The sequence below is a fragment of the Stegodyphus dumicola genome, chromosome 3 (genome assembly GCF_044657685.1).
Source record: "Stegodyphus dumicola isolate Sdum_Otavi_A_Nest chromosome 3, ASM4465768v1".
NCBI lineage: Eukaryota > Metazoa > Arthropoda > Arachnida > Araneae > Eresidae > Stegodyphus > Stegodyphus dumicola.
The window spans coordinates 215,281,977-215,296,527 of NC_140770.1; the positions used below are offsets into that span (position 1 = coordinate 215,281,977).

Here is a 14,551-nt window from a genome sequence, read left to right on the forward strand (position 1 = left end):
ACGATGGAGTTAGAATGCATGGATTCCAGCTACTATACTATTATGTTCAAAGCCATCTAGTCGGTACATTGGTTAGTGACGCTGATTGTCGTACTGATGGGCTCGGGTTCGAGTGCCGGAGAAGGCATGGATTTTTGTAAGTGTGTGTGTGGCAAGGGATCACTCATAATACACAGCAAGCCGAAAATTCTGTCGAGAAGCTGTGGTAAGGAAAGAGGGATGGGAGAGCCTTGAACCCCCCCTTCCGGGTGTTCTCCCTCAAAATTGGGGCCGAAGCTTAACAGTTAGCTAGGCTCATCAATACTTCAATCATCTGTAGTACAACGGAGGTGCTGATCTAACTTCTACCTGTACCTGCTAAGAACAGAAGTTTGCTCGCACGTTGTTTACGTGTTACTATCGACTCATCAAAAATTGTAATAGAGAAATTGCATGGATATATTTCCAAGTTTAAGTAGATATATTTCCAAGTTATCGATAAAAATAGATTACTTTTTTTAATTCATCTTTACAAACTTAATAATACTAAATTTTAAATTACAGTTTCAATAATTTAAAAACAGTATGACGGTAGACGCTTCATTATTTTTTCTGTGAAAGCTTTACGACCTCGATTCTGCTCAATTTCCCATTTCTTCATTAAGGGAAGGAAAGAAAACAATTCCTTGTTTCGAACGCTTTGAGCCTGTTCCGATGGTTACACCGGATGAAGCGAAACATCATGATGTGTAAAATATTTATATTATGGCTATTTGCTAATGCTATGAATGTTACAAGCTCTAAACTGCACAAGCCTATTTAACCAGTGTTTTCTGCCAAAAAATGACAGTGGGGATACAGATGCATTTATTTCTACCTCGTTCATTCAATACCAAGAAATTTTTCTCACTTTCTGCTTACTCCTCAACAAAAACCATCAACTTTCTCAGTTTCACTCTGCAGCAGTCCATTCAGATCATAAAGTTAAACGCAGCTGCATTAATTTCAACGTTCGGTAATACGAATGAGCAGAAAAGTATTCATCTGGATATAAGGTCCTTAGCTCTAAGTACCACAAATGACTATCCAGTAGCGAATCGAGTGATACTAACTCTTGCAACCTATATTTATAGTAAGCTTTTTTGATACATTGATGCATAATAGTGCTTTGAGTATATATCTCCGATTTATGATCTTATTATTGTGTATGCTTATGAATAAAGGTGCTTTCAATAAAGGCTGCAATCAGCTAATGCTGTCCCTCCGCTGCGTAATACCTTTCTCAGCTCGATTTTACGACATTGTATTTGCACTGTAGATCTTTAGTGCATTACTGTGTGGCAGTGTCTATTCTGGATTTTTTTTAAATATCTTGTTAATGATCATCTAAAGCATCCTGGGAGCCTTTGAATGTAAATCCTTTCACCTTATGTGGCTGTTTTGCTGATTTAGTTCTTACAAAGAGAAGGCACGCAGTACGGAAGGAGAATATTCCTTACAAAATATAAATTGTTTTTGTTTATTAGCATTCATTTGTTTTCATCTTGAGTGCTTTTGAAACCGCTTTGTGAAGGCCCTTAGCTTTTGGCCAAACTGCGAGTTACCTTATTTATCACGTGTGCATTAAACCGTTTTGCAAAGGAATTAGAAGAGCGCTGAAGGATTTTTCGCGTTGGATGGCAAGCCATGTGATTAATATTCACCCCCAGCCTCTAGGGCTTAGAATACATTTATTACGTTGGTGTTTAATTAGTTTTGTCAGGTGGCAAGAGGCTTTTTTGATGGAGATTTTATCGTGTTTGCGTCCTGCAAGACTAATCCCACTCGCTCAGAATATAAGAGAGATTTAGGTAACTGCTTTAGTGTAATCTGTTCTCAGAATGTCACTTGTTCTGTTTGCTTCTCTGTTCGATTTGTGAGAAATGCAGCTTGTCTCCTGACCTGATAGAACGGTGATCATGTTGCCGAGCTGTGTAGTTTTTTTGCGCGTTAAGTAGTGGTAAATTCGAGGATTGTGACCGAGATTTGTTAGGGACCCCTTTAACGAATAGAAATCAGAGAAAACTCTTTTAAATAGTTTATTTTGAGCCTAGGAGTTGAATTTACCTTTTTGTAGATGGTTCCTTTTCCTAGCGCTAGGTTATTGGTTTTAAAATAGGTAGTTTTGTATTTTTAAAAACTCCTTTAATATTTGTTTTGTTGTATTAAGAAAACTAGTATTGAAGGTGAGAAAAATCTGACCTGATACTATAAAAATGTGCATTATAGTCAATGCAGATGTCAGTGCCAAGCATCTGAATTCGGATCATCTCATTAGATCATTAAAATGTTATCTTGAACTGTTGTATTCCTTACGTTATAGCTCGGTTTTTGCTATTATCTGGAATTTGGAAGGAGAAAACTCCAACTGCAGAAAATCGTTTTTGCTATTATTGAAATAATTCGAAACAAGAGACCACCCAAATTCAGTATAGGAGAAGGTCTTCAGTTATCCGTAACTGAGACAGCAAGTGGCACGTATACAAAAGTGATTGAAAAGTTTTTAAGACTATATTTAAGATTTCTCTTTCCCGATATTAGATGCGGCAAACATGTACTGGGTTTTGCGAAGGTGTTTGAACTTGCAAATGGAGAACTGTGCGCTTACGTATTTGGTAGCAACGAGTAGAAACATCACCTAGTACATTTTATGATGGTGGATGAGAAAGATATCTCTGTGAATATATGGCAGAGGTGTGATTAATTTTGTGCTAAACTTTATAAGAACGTTAATGAAACGCTTGAAATATTATCGTCTGTATATGGTGAAACACCTAGTCCTGCTTCAGTATGTTAATTGTGGAGGTATTTTAAAGACAGTAACACGTGAGGGATCAAAAAGCACGTTCTGTCTGGCTATCCACTATGGCCATGTGCTTGCCAATTCATGAATAAATATGTCCTAAAAATCCATTTGCTTGGACCACCCGCATGTTTATAATTACTTATAAAATAATGTAATGTAGTATATAACCTATCGATAGCTGCGAGCCTCATTTACGGAACAACTGTATTATAGTATTAAAATTCCTATTATTAATTTGTTGCATAATTAATCTGTTGCATTACAAGGAACTCTTCTTAAACAATAAGGCAGATAGCCCTAGTGTGCTTTTCCATAATTAAATACACCACACACTTCTTAAACAATAAAAGAATCTGCCACTACAAAGCGTGAGTAGCTCTAGATTCCGTGTACGAATTAAATGTGGCGTAAAATCCCATTTCCAGTTTTCATGAATTCCCATCCCTACAGGTATGTTTTGAGGATTGAGACAAAAAATAAAGAATCCTTTGGTTGTGTATCAAATGTGATTGTTATTAGTATAACTATTGCTCACCTGGAAAATAGGTACTTGCCGTGCAGGTGAGCAAATCGAAACTGCTGTAATTTTGCGTACTGTCATCATTCTGCCGACAATTTTAACGCATGACTACTGTCTGGTTTTGAGTAATAGTACGCTTTCGCCGGGGATGTGTCGGGCATTGACTGTTTCTAGTGCTTAATGGTTGTTAGTCGAGCATCTGTTCGTACTATATGCTGTCGGCATGATTATGCTTTTGTGAACGGCGAATGACGTTTTGTGGTATTGATTCGACAATTTTTATTCATTTTCGCAGGTACTTCTGTTTGTGTTTTGTTAGCCAAATCCCATTTTGTAGTATTTATTCTGACAATTTTTATTCATTTTCGGTGGTACTTTCGATGGTGTTTTGAAAAAAAAAAAAAAAAAAAAAAAAAAATTAAGTAATTGGAAGGCTATTTCATCAGCTCCAGGTTTGCAAGTGGTTCTTTGTAATTTTTTAGCATTTTTTTGTATCTATAAAATCAATCTTTCGTATCGTAAATTTTCAGATAGTCGTTACATGTCTGAAAGTATATTCTCGCATCATTCTACTGTCAAAATTTTAATTTCTTCGAAGAGTTAAATATCTGAGCTTGCAAAAGAATACGATAATTTTCGAGAAATATATACGTGATTGTTAAATAATAAAATTCAAGTTCTGTTGCCTCTGTAGTATTTTAATGTAAGTAACTCTGTTGACATGATATAATTCTAAGCTTGGATTTGGTTTGGTTTATGTGATTATGGCAAAGCACTCAAGAGCTGAAATGTTATTTTGAATATCTGATTATTTCTCACGAATCGGTTTTCGGATATTTCATCGACGAATACGTATTCATATTCTTTGAGTATAATTAGAGAGAATTTAGAATTATGATAAAGAATACAAAACGAAAACGCTAATGGAAATAGTTAAGCTTCTCTTCTGAGAAATATTATAAATATACACGTACTAATTAATCACTAATTAGAAATCTTAATTAGAAATCTTTATCCATAAATACGTGTAAGTAAGTAGCTTATGTAATATAATCAAAACATAGATGATCATATGTTTCGGTATCTATTTCTGAATAGTTAGGTGCTTTTCATTACAATAGCATAATCATAATGTTTGCATATCAGTTTGAAGGCACGAGATATTTCATAATCACATAAACTCATTTAGACATGTGCACGTCTGAAGTTGTGATTTCATGCATGCATAGTTGACTAATCTTCTATAGGTTGTTTATCGGTGTGCAAAATAATTCAGATACGTGTCCATAGAAATCAAAAGATTTAGCTTTAGCGTAGTACAGTTTTTAGGTGTAAGATCGCCGCTATCTATATATCACAGTTTGTGAAGGCAAGAAACAGTTCTTAACAGTTGTTTAGTGCATTTAAGCACAAATTATCACACACTGTATCTGACTATATTCAGGGAACTGAGGAAGACTGGTGTTATCATATGGAGCAGCTCTCTCGGAAATCTAGAAGCTCTCCGGTAGTGATGTCATGATTCCCATGACTGAATATTAATAGTTCAGAGAATCTTGTTGCACATAATTCTTTTACGTTGCTGGAGTGAGAAAGTTTGAAGAGAGAGTCTTGAAACTACAAATTCAGGAGTTAGTGTCTTGTTGAAGTATTTTTGTTGGCACAGTTTACACTTTCTGGTATTGTAAGAAAGTTAAATGTGCCCCTAGGTTCCATTTGAGCTTCGTGGTTTTATTGTTCCTTCGTTGTCTGTACAACTGACGACAGATGCTTCATTGATTATAGTAGTGGAATACATCATGGCAGAAATATTCAGGAATAGTAAAGTTGCCATGATTGGATTTTCTTCATTCTCTCGGGGCACAGTGCTCTCCGAATCTGGACATAAACAGAGAATGTACAACCATGCTAAAAAACGCGTTTGATAACAAAATATTATCTTCACCAGTTTGCTTCGCACCAGCTCCTTTAATTTTGAATAAGATATGTGCTTGAATTCCTTCTTCCATGCAATCATCATAATAACATTAAAACCAAATATATCGCAGTTCAGCGGCGCTGCGGGCCATGCTGGTGGATTCAAATTTGAATTGCCTTGCCTTTAAAGTCCTTTAAATGTTGTGACCGGTTTGTATATAACCATATATCTTCTAAGGAAGTTCTGTGTTCGTTTCTTTTGTTCCTGCGTTTGGCATTTTTTGTTACACTTTTTGTGAAAAAAATTTGTATATTTAAAAAATATGTTGTTAAATAATGTTTTGTGTATTTTTAATTTTTTTTATTCCTTCCTTACTGCATGATAAAGCTTTGCATCGATAAACAATTAATTATCAATTAACATTAATATTTTTCATGGGAAGAGGTGTCATCAATAAGAATTTCATTATGCCTATGATGTACCGGTGTATATTCAGCTGTCGATCACTTGGTCATCATTGGCTCGTCAATGCCGACCCTGTTGGGAACCCCTGATTTAAAGCTTCCTAATTGTCATCTAGCCAGCTCAGTTGTATGCTTTGACAAGATGAAAATGAGAAGAGAAATCGCTATTTCATACTCCTTACTACGTGACACATATTTCATTTTGCCGAAACTAGGTCTCGCAGATGTGCAGTGTAATATTTTTGGTTCTTTTCTACGTACTTGCGACATTCTTCGATTCGCTGAGGCGTCAGACGCGTGGGTCGTCGTTTAAAGCGGCGCTTGTCGAGCCACAGTGACCCGTATGAGGGCGTGACGATCACAATCTGCAGGTTGGGCTTGTTTCCTTTGATCCATGTATGCGCTTACTGTTTTCAGGTTTTTGAACTCAACTCTTGAATCTGTTGCAGAAACTGTAACAGTGACAGTGACAAGTACCGTGTATTAAATCGATTTAAAGAATTGATATTTTGTGGTAAAAACTGCTGTGCAGAATTTAATATTTGTTTGAGAACACGGAAATGTGAACACTTGTGTTTCCGTTTCCACGATACGGTTGTGCTATATTTGAACTTGAAAAATTAAACTTTCCCTTGAATTTTATTACTTTGAAATAATTAGCGGGGAGAAATCAACATTTATATCTGATTGTTTTTTAACTAGTGCTTAATATACATGTAAACATACGCCACTGAATTTTATATGTTTGTGTATCTCAGTATTTTCAATGTTTCAGTCCCTCTCTTCTGAAACAAAATAGCTTGTGTTTATTATTTATCAATAATTACTGATAGTTTTTACTGTATGAAATTTTTGTGTGGTTAATCTGCTATTTTAAAATAATACATCTTTCCATGGTGTATAAGTTTTGTGATCTTAGGAAGGGGAAAAAACATATGCATTTAATGTCCTCGCTCATGTGATAGACGGAAATATGAAGAATTAATGTACAGTAGGAATTAATGTACGAAATTTTGAATATGCTTTAAAAACCGTACTTCTCTTTACTGTGTCATAAGTAAACATTATTATTTTTTGGTTCGAAGTTGAAGTTGCAGCTATATGCAATAGCTGTTTGTATTATGTTTATTGTTATAGGGTTAGAAGTATCTTATTTATTTCTTAAATGATCTTCAGAAAGATTTTTCCCATGAAATCTTATATTTAAGAAGCATGCAGAAACCTCTTCCACGAATTTGTGCGCTTTCCGTAGTAGCGTTAATTTTCATGATTCTATATTATTTCTGTCTTAATTTACATTGTAGGTGCCTTCATTAAAAATCCCTGTTCTGCAACTTCTGAAATTATTAATTAAAAAACATAGAAAACTTTAAACGAAAGTTTGTTCTTACAATAAACAAATAAATAAAAATACCAAAACTTTTTCCGTGTGAAACTAGAAAAGTTCATAGAATTGTCCAGGGCTGCCAAAACAGGCGTTTTTTATATATTTATATTTTTTATTTACAGACGCATACACGTTTCGAGAGCATTTGGGCTAACGCCACTTTGGGTTGAAAATATTTAAAAACAGCACATCCTCAGAATTTCCATTAGACATTCTCGCGCGCTGTATATAAAAATGTTTTATTCCCTACAGTGTTCTCACGTTTGAAATCGTTGAGTTTTTTTAAATCAAAAATTCGTTAAAGTTTTACAAAATATGAAGCAGACAATAAAACAAATTCGGGCTTCCATGTTCTCATGGTGGAGGGATACGATATTCAAAATTTGATGGCTCTAGGTGACTGCTTTTTCACAGTGCAAGAAATATACATACGTTCATGCAGATTCTTTACTAATTAATTTCGTTAAATATAGTACAGGGCGATAATATTTGGTGGCAACAATATTCAACGCTAAATCCCGTTTGATTTAGTGATTCAACGCTAAATCCCGTTTTGAGACTAATAGCCCTTCTTGGCTAATGCCATTTGTGAGCTAAATTAAAAAGAAAATATCTGTAAAAATACTCTCATTACACCGCGGTATATGATTTTAAGCTATGCGTCAAACAGATCCCATTTCAAATTGTTTGTTGTTGATTAAAATATTATATTGCTTTTCAGCCGATAGTACATTATTTTTCAGCACTTTATATTTTTCTCTTTACACCATTTTATGCTCGTGAAAGGCATGCAGAATGTTCTGAAAAAGTCGAAATCCTTTTTGAGTTGAGGTTTAATTTGATTCAGTATCAAAAATTTCGTTTTAAGAATTGGCAGCGGTATCTGTTATTTTTATTTAAGAAGCGAAATATTTGTATAATTGAAAGAAAATAACTTTGTAATTTAAAAAATTTGTAATGGCAAACTCTGTGACGTAGTTAGCAATCTGAAGTTTACATATTGCTGGCACCTGAAGCCAAAATCGACTTCTAAGAAACCACAGTTTGCTTTTATTTCTCCTTTAAACCCTAGTAAGTCCGTAATGAAATGCATGTAGCTTACGTCACCGATTTCCTGCGTAACTAACAGCTGATTCAGACATTTTTCCATGGCTTGCTTGTTAACCCTGAAATCATATCAGGCGACTAGCCTCGTACGGAATTTTGCGGTTTTCCTGCGCAGTAGTGTAGTTTTGCTGGCTACATAAGGCAGGTTGTTTTTTATAAAGGAAAAGATCCGCTTATTTATTTAAAATTTTTATCGAATGCGAAATACGTGAGTCAAATCAAGTAAAATCACGGCAATTTTTTTTTTTTTTTTTGTTTCATTGGAGTTGATTGGTTATCATTTCCCTCTCCTTAGACGTAATACACGGCCGTTCCAACTGTTGTTTTAAATCTATGCAAATCTCATTGCTTTTCTGTAAATGTCTTCGATGTACAATGATATTAGATATTTTATGGTAATTGATATACATTGTCAAAATGGGAATTTAGCGGTAATATTTAGATAATATTAGAAAACAATAAATGCAAGTAAATAAATAAAAAAAAAAAAATCCGAAAGCTTTCAGATTTTATATTACTCTCAAAGGGGCGTTTTTTAACGTTTTGTATGTTACCTTTATTTATTACATATCATGTTCTTCCACTTAAACTACATAAAATTCAATTAAACAGCAGTATCACAAAATATTTTAAAATTAGCATCTCTTTAAAATTACCGACAGATAATCTCGCGCGTTGGAGATAAAAATGTCCCCCCCCCCCCGTGCGGTGTTGCCGTTGCTTGCTTTGAAATCGTTGAGTTTTTTAATCAAAAATTCGTTAAAGTTTTACAAAATATGAAATAGATAATAAAACCAATTCAAAATTCATAATTCGGTCTTCCAGTTGCGGTGGTTCGGGTGGAGGATTACGTTATTCAAAATTTGATGGCTGTCGGTACCGTCGTTTTTTCACAATGTGAGAAACATACATATGCATTCATACAGTTTCTTCATTATTTAATTTCTTTAAATATAATACAAGGCTATAGTATTTATTGGCAACAATTTAAAAAGTGATTCGCCGTTTGTAGTGAAACGCCACATAATGCCGTTTTGAGACTAGGGCTATCGCACCTTTGGGCTAATAGGGTAGCAAATAATGCCTCTTCTCGTAGCGTAACGTAACAAATTGTGACGTGTAGAATGTTACTTGACCTTACTTAAATATACTTTTTATTAATTTGATGTACGTAGCTACTTATTTTCTTGCACTATATAGGGAGACTTAAGTGACACTCTTATGTACGTAATTGTAAATACTTGTTCCACTGCCTATTTATTATAAATGCATCCTATTATAACATAGAGTATTGCATTTATGCTGATGTTTTTCACCAAATAACTAGCAAAACTGTGTGAAATATTGTTTGATATTATATCTTTTATATATAAATAATGTTTCGGTGATTATTATTTTGAATTTCATGTTGCCATTACCCGAAGTGTTATGGGAAAGTCATACATCTAATCTAAGGATTTATTTATTAAAAGAGCATTTAATGTGCTGATTCATTCGAGAAAGTACTTCAATGTGAAAAGTGCAAAAGCTACTGTAAAATATTTCGAAAGTAAAAGTTTGAGAATTTTTTGACGAAGAATTACTTGAATTACACAATGCGCATTTTGACATTTGATATTATTACTGTTGTTTTTTTAAATATTTAATAATGAAAAATTTTAATTATTAAATTAAGCATTATGTTTCTGAAATTTGTATAAATATAACGCTTTGCAACTGCAGTACCTTGGAAATTCCCAGATGCATGGTTAGGAATATTACTTAAAGAGGATCGATATGAATTATGCAGAACTGAGACTCAGAATTGATTACATCTGCTAAGAATATGCAGATTAATTAATTTCGCAACGGTTTACTGAAGCCGCTGATTAAAATCTTTATGCCTACATTCTGAATGATTGACGTAGATGAAGCTATCACTGTACACGTTCATTTGTAGTCAAACCTAGACTGAGTGGCCCTCGTTTGGAGAGCCCAGAGGAATTCTGTACCACAATACCATGCTCTCTTTAAAAGTCGTAAATCCTTGTAAACAGTAGCCTATTTTTGAACGAATCTGAACCCGAGGAAGTGACCTTTACGTGAGGCGCGATCGATGATTGTCTGCCGCGGTCATTCACCGGATCGATCCTGCTTCAGCCATCCGCCGGAGCAGCAGCAGAGACGAGGATGGAGTTCTTCCTCCCCACCTGTCTTTCCTTACCCCGTTCTCTCTCTTTCGCACCCCTTTCCTTCCTGCTTTTCTGTCTGGAAAAGGAGTAGGAGAGAGACGGCGATCCTTTTTTTACAGAAGGCCGAATCAGCGGTAAAAACAGCCTAACGAGGTTCTGTAGTTCTTATACAGTTATTTTTCTTCGTGGAGAAAACTTCGCTCGAAAGTTTTAGTCCAAAAAAGTTTCTTCCCCCCTTTTTTTATTGGTAACACTAGTTTGGCTTTATATTCGACACTCCCACCTTCCATTATCGTTTACGTGCTCTGTCTAATATATTTTCATCTTTTCTATTTTAGTAGTTCTGAAAAACGAAGATGCTCTTATTGAGCGACGATTGCAATGTTATATTTTCTTCTTTTTTTTATCTGCTTGCATTTTGCTTATTTGTTGGAAAAGAATTTAGAGTAAAGGTCTTTGAAAACGTCATTTAAAGAAAAAAAGTCAAAAGAAGTGTTGTGTCCAGGGGTTCTCAGCCGGTGGCACGCGTACCAGTGGTGGTACGCAAAGAAGCAAAGTATTTTTTAGCAAAACCCCAGCATCCTGATTGAGTTTTTTTCTCTAATACTCGTAAATTTATGCGATCTGAGCTTTGTTCAAGAGTGGTGCTGCTAGTAGTAGTACATTGTAGTTTTTGTTTAGATGGTACGCGTTAGTCAAAAAGTTCAGAACCGCTGGTCTAGTCTTTTTAAATATAAAGTATTTTAAATTCTATGTACAGTTACACAAAAGAAGAATAAAGACGTATAGTGTGAATGACTGACGAGAGAGTATATGCCATACTGTACTCTTCTTTTCTCTTTTAGACGTTATTATTAACAGAAATGACGAAAGTGATTCATATACGCATTAATTAGCTTATTTGCACAAAACGAACATAAGCTATTTGTGTAAAACGATGCAAGATGAATACTGTATTAAAATATTTTGTGTTCTGTTGATAATGTTAATTTAGACTACGCATGTACGCTGTTTGAAAAAAATGCTATAACATTTATTTTCTTAATTAATGATTCCAGGCAAGTATTAATAAGGAATTTTATGGAAACAATGTATATTTTCTTAAAATAGTGGGTGGGTTTCTTTTAGAAGTAGTCTGTTACATTACAGCAAGATTACCAGGCAGTAAAATGTTAATTAAGTTTGGCTCGTATACACGTTACACACGAGGAAAACCACGAAAACGCCCATGCCGCCAGCCCGTTCTCGAGATTTGAACCTCGGACCGAACTACCAGTGTTCAGCGACTTAACCGCTCGGCCGCCGGCGGGCCTTTCATGCGTAGAATGTTCGTAAATGGAAGTGAATATATAGGGACAGTATTTAAGGCAGCAAAGCGTGTGACCCTTTTTTCAAACATTACATGCATAAAACAAAAGTATGATATAATTTTTTAAAGAATGTTTTTCATAATTACCGTAGTTACAAGAAATTACATGCTCAATATTGCGCCATTAGCATAAAATTTGTTGCGGTCTATCATCTCGTGTTTAGACCTAACCATTATTTATCTAAATTGGTAACAAGTATACATTGTATTTCATTGGCTTTGCCAATTTAAATGGAAGATGTCCTTCTTTAGATATGAAACTCTCTTCTTTTTCACAGAATCTTTTTTGTAGCTCATTGCGAGGAAAATTCATGTTAAGATAAGGCAAGAACCGCATTTACTTGACGATATTTATAATATTTTTCGTGCATAAATAAACTTAATCGTGTGTATACTTAGCTAAGTAGATAACTGATAACTGGTGAGAATATAGACATTTGGTATGTTGATGAAATTTAAAAAGCACGCTTTTTGAGTGTATCTTGCAACTTGGGTTTATATTTTCAACTGCGTAAAGTATCAGTTATTTTTCTGTGTATAAACCTTTCATCTGTAATAAGTTTCACACATGGGCGTTTGCTAATTAGTACGTTTTATTGAATAAAAAAAAATCATGAAAATTTACTTGACATTACATTACATTACAGTACAGCATCATTGAATCTTGTGAATCTTTCACACGGCATGAAAATTTTTTAATTTGAGCGATATTGCCATTCTGTGAAGCATAAAATCTTGGATTAATATGTCAAATGAAATCAGTGGTTTAAAAGAACTCTGCTTACTTATCTGTAATTTAAATCTTCAGTTAGCAGAAAGCTGTATATTAATGTAATGTAATTTAGATTACATCTATTTTATAAACATTTGCACTATTATGCAAAATGCAGTCTATCAATCTAAAATTCTGAATCAATATGATGAGTCTGTATTGTGCGCGGATACCCCATTATGCGCTAAGGGATACCCCATGCGCTAAAAAACTTACAAACTGCCTGAATTAGAGCAAGTTCTTAAAGTTGGATATGCGTACTGTTGCTGTTATCAATGCATATTGTTTGTAGTTATAATTGAGGTCTAATTTAATTATTTGTTATGAGGCAATATGCATTTCTGTAAATTTTTCAATTTCAGCCTCTCGATTAAAATTTTCGAGAAAATAAATCTTCATCAGTATTTTGTGAATCGGTGATTGTCTGTGTGTTTTTACCATATTACTTTAAATCAAATTTATCAGTTCAAATATTAATATTAGTATTTTGAATTACTACAGGAGCAGAATTTGAATGTAATGTATATTATTCTTCGATTTAGAATTATTTTGTTTGTAGATTTAAAATAATATATGCTTATATGTAGTATACTTATAATTATTTATTAACGTTTTGTCATCAATATATATTTTTTTCTTTTTTTCCTAGGTACGTGACGTTTCTGTTTCTGATAAACTTCAAAAATAAGGTGATATTCAATATTTTTAATTCTTATTTTATAAACTATTAAAAAACTTTAATCTAGCTCAAAATCCTAATCGTTTTCTTTCTCTTATATGTTGTTTGTAAGTTCAAATGTAAATGTTTGTGTGATTTTTAGCGGAATAGGGACCATAACGCTAAGATTTTTTAAGAAAAAGAAGTTGAGTATTCTGATGCATTCTCATTATTGTCAAAAATTATGTGAAAAATATGTTGTCAGCAACAACAAAAAACTTATAAAAAGTAGCACCAAACATCATATATTCATTACTTTAGAAGTATTAGTTGAATATATTATGCTCGGTATAAAAGTGTAGTACTAGAGTCTGTTAAGTTTTTTGAAGCCAGGATGTGTGAAAAATGCCTTCCCTGAGATTCGAACGGTGGATCTTCCTTTTGTCAGCTGGATATATTAACTGCTTAGACCAGAAGAGCATGTACAAGGAAATGCAATAATTCCTTGTTATTCTTGTGCCACTGAAAACATGACTGGGAAGAGGCTTAAGACCCAGTCGACCTAATCTAAGAGCTGACGAGTTATCGTCACCTTCACATTAGTTCAAGCGTCATTATAGAAAGTATTCTGATTTTACGAGACGCGAAGCATGATAAATCAACTGTGCCCTTGTCGTGATTTGAACCATGAATCTTACCGATTACAGTGCTAGAGTGCCTGCAGAAGAATACATTCGTTGGCAAACATATATAATATGTAATAACGAGCAACCGAAACTAGCACAAAATAAAATTCCTCCCATTAATCTAAAAAGCACAGATTTTGGCTTCTATCAAAACCATTTTCCAAGACAACAGAATTTATATTTCGCAAACCTTATGCACTATTCATATGCATTCCTCTTTCACAGAACTAATTAAAAATTTCTTGTATTTATTAATCGTGTAGTTCTTATCGCGGCGCTCATAATAAAAAGTTTCAAATTTACTACATACGCTTTTTGAATTAATATAAAGTACTAAAAACTCGAATAAATGGTGAATATCTCATAGAATAATGTATGCAAGACGGGGAATTTTTTAAATCTTTCGTATTTCATAAAATGGTAGGGGGGTTATTCGTTGACCAGCATACTGCCAGTGGTTGTTGAAATAAAGTATATGATAACACATCTGATAATTTACTCTTCTAATTTGTAGCAGGACTGTTTTACTGGTTATATATATTCCAGTATTAAAATATTTATATATTTTACTTATTACTACTATATTTTACTATATTAGATATCCTTTTCTGTTGTTGTTATTGTTGGAAATGAGGAACACTAGGATCAGCATAAGAAATAGTGGCAGAAAAATTT

At 33.9% G+C, this 14,551-nt stretch overlaps 1 protein-coding gene across 4 annotated transcripts in view; it reads left to right on the forward strand.

Moving 5' to 3' along the window:
• Positions 1-14,551, forward strand: part of LOC118181480 (Krueppel-like factor 7) — a 245,085-nt gene that overhangs the window by 71,265 nt on the left and 159,269 nt on the right. The window contains exon 2 of one of the 4 annotated variants that reach the window (XM_035350629.2): positions 13,182-13,221. The exons of the other annotated variants lie outside the window; for them this stretch is intronic. Within the exon in view, the coding sequence (XP_035206520.1) occupies positions 13,182-13,221 (40 nt within the window). The remainder of the gene's footprint in view (positions 1-13,181; positions 13,222-14,551) is intronic. 4 annotated transcript variants of the gene reach the window in all.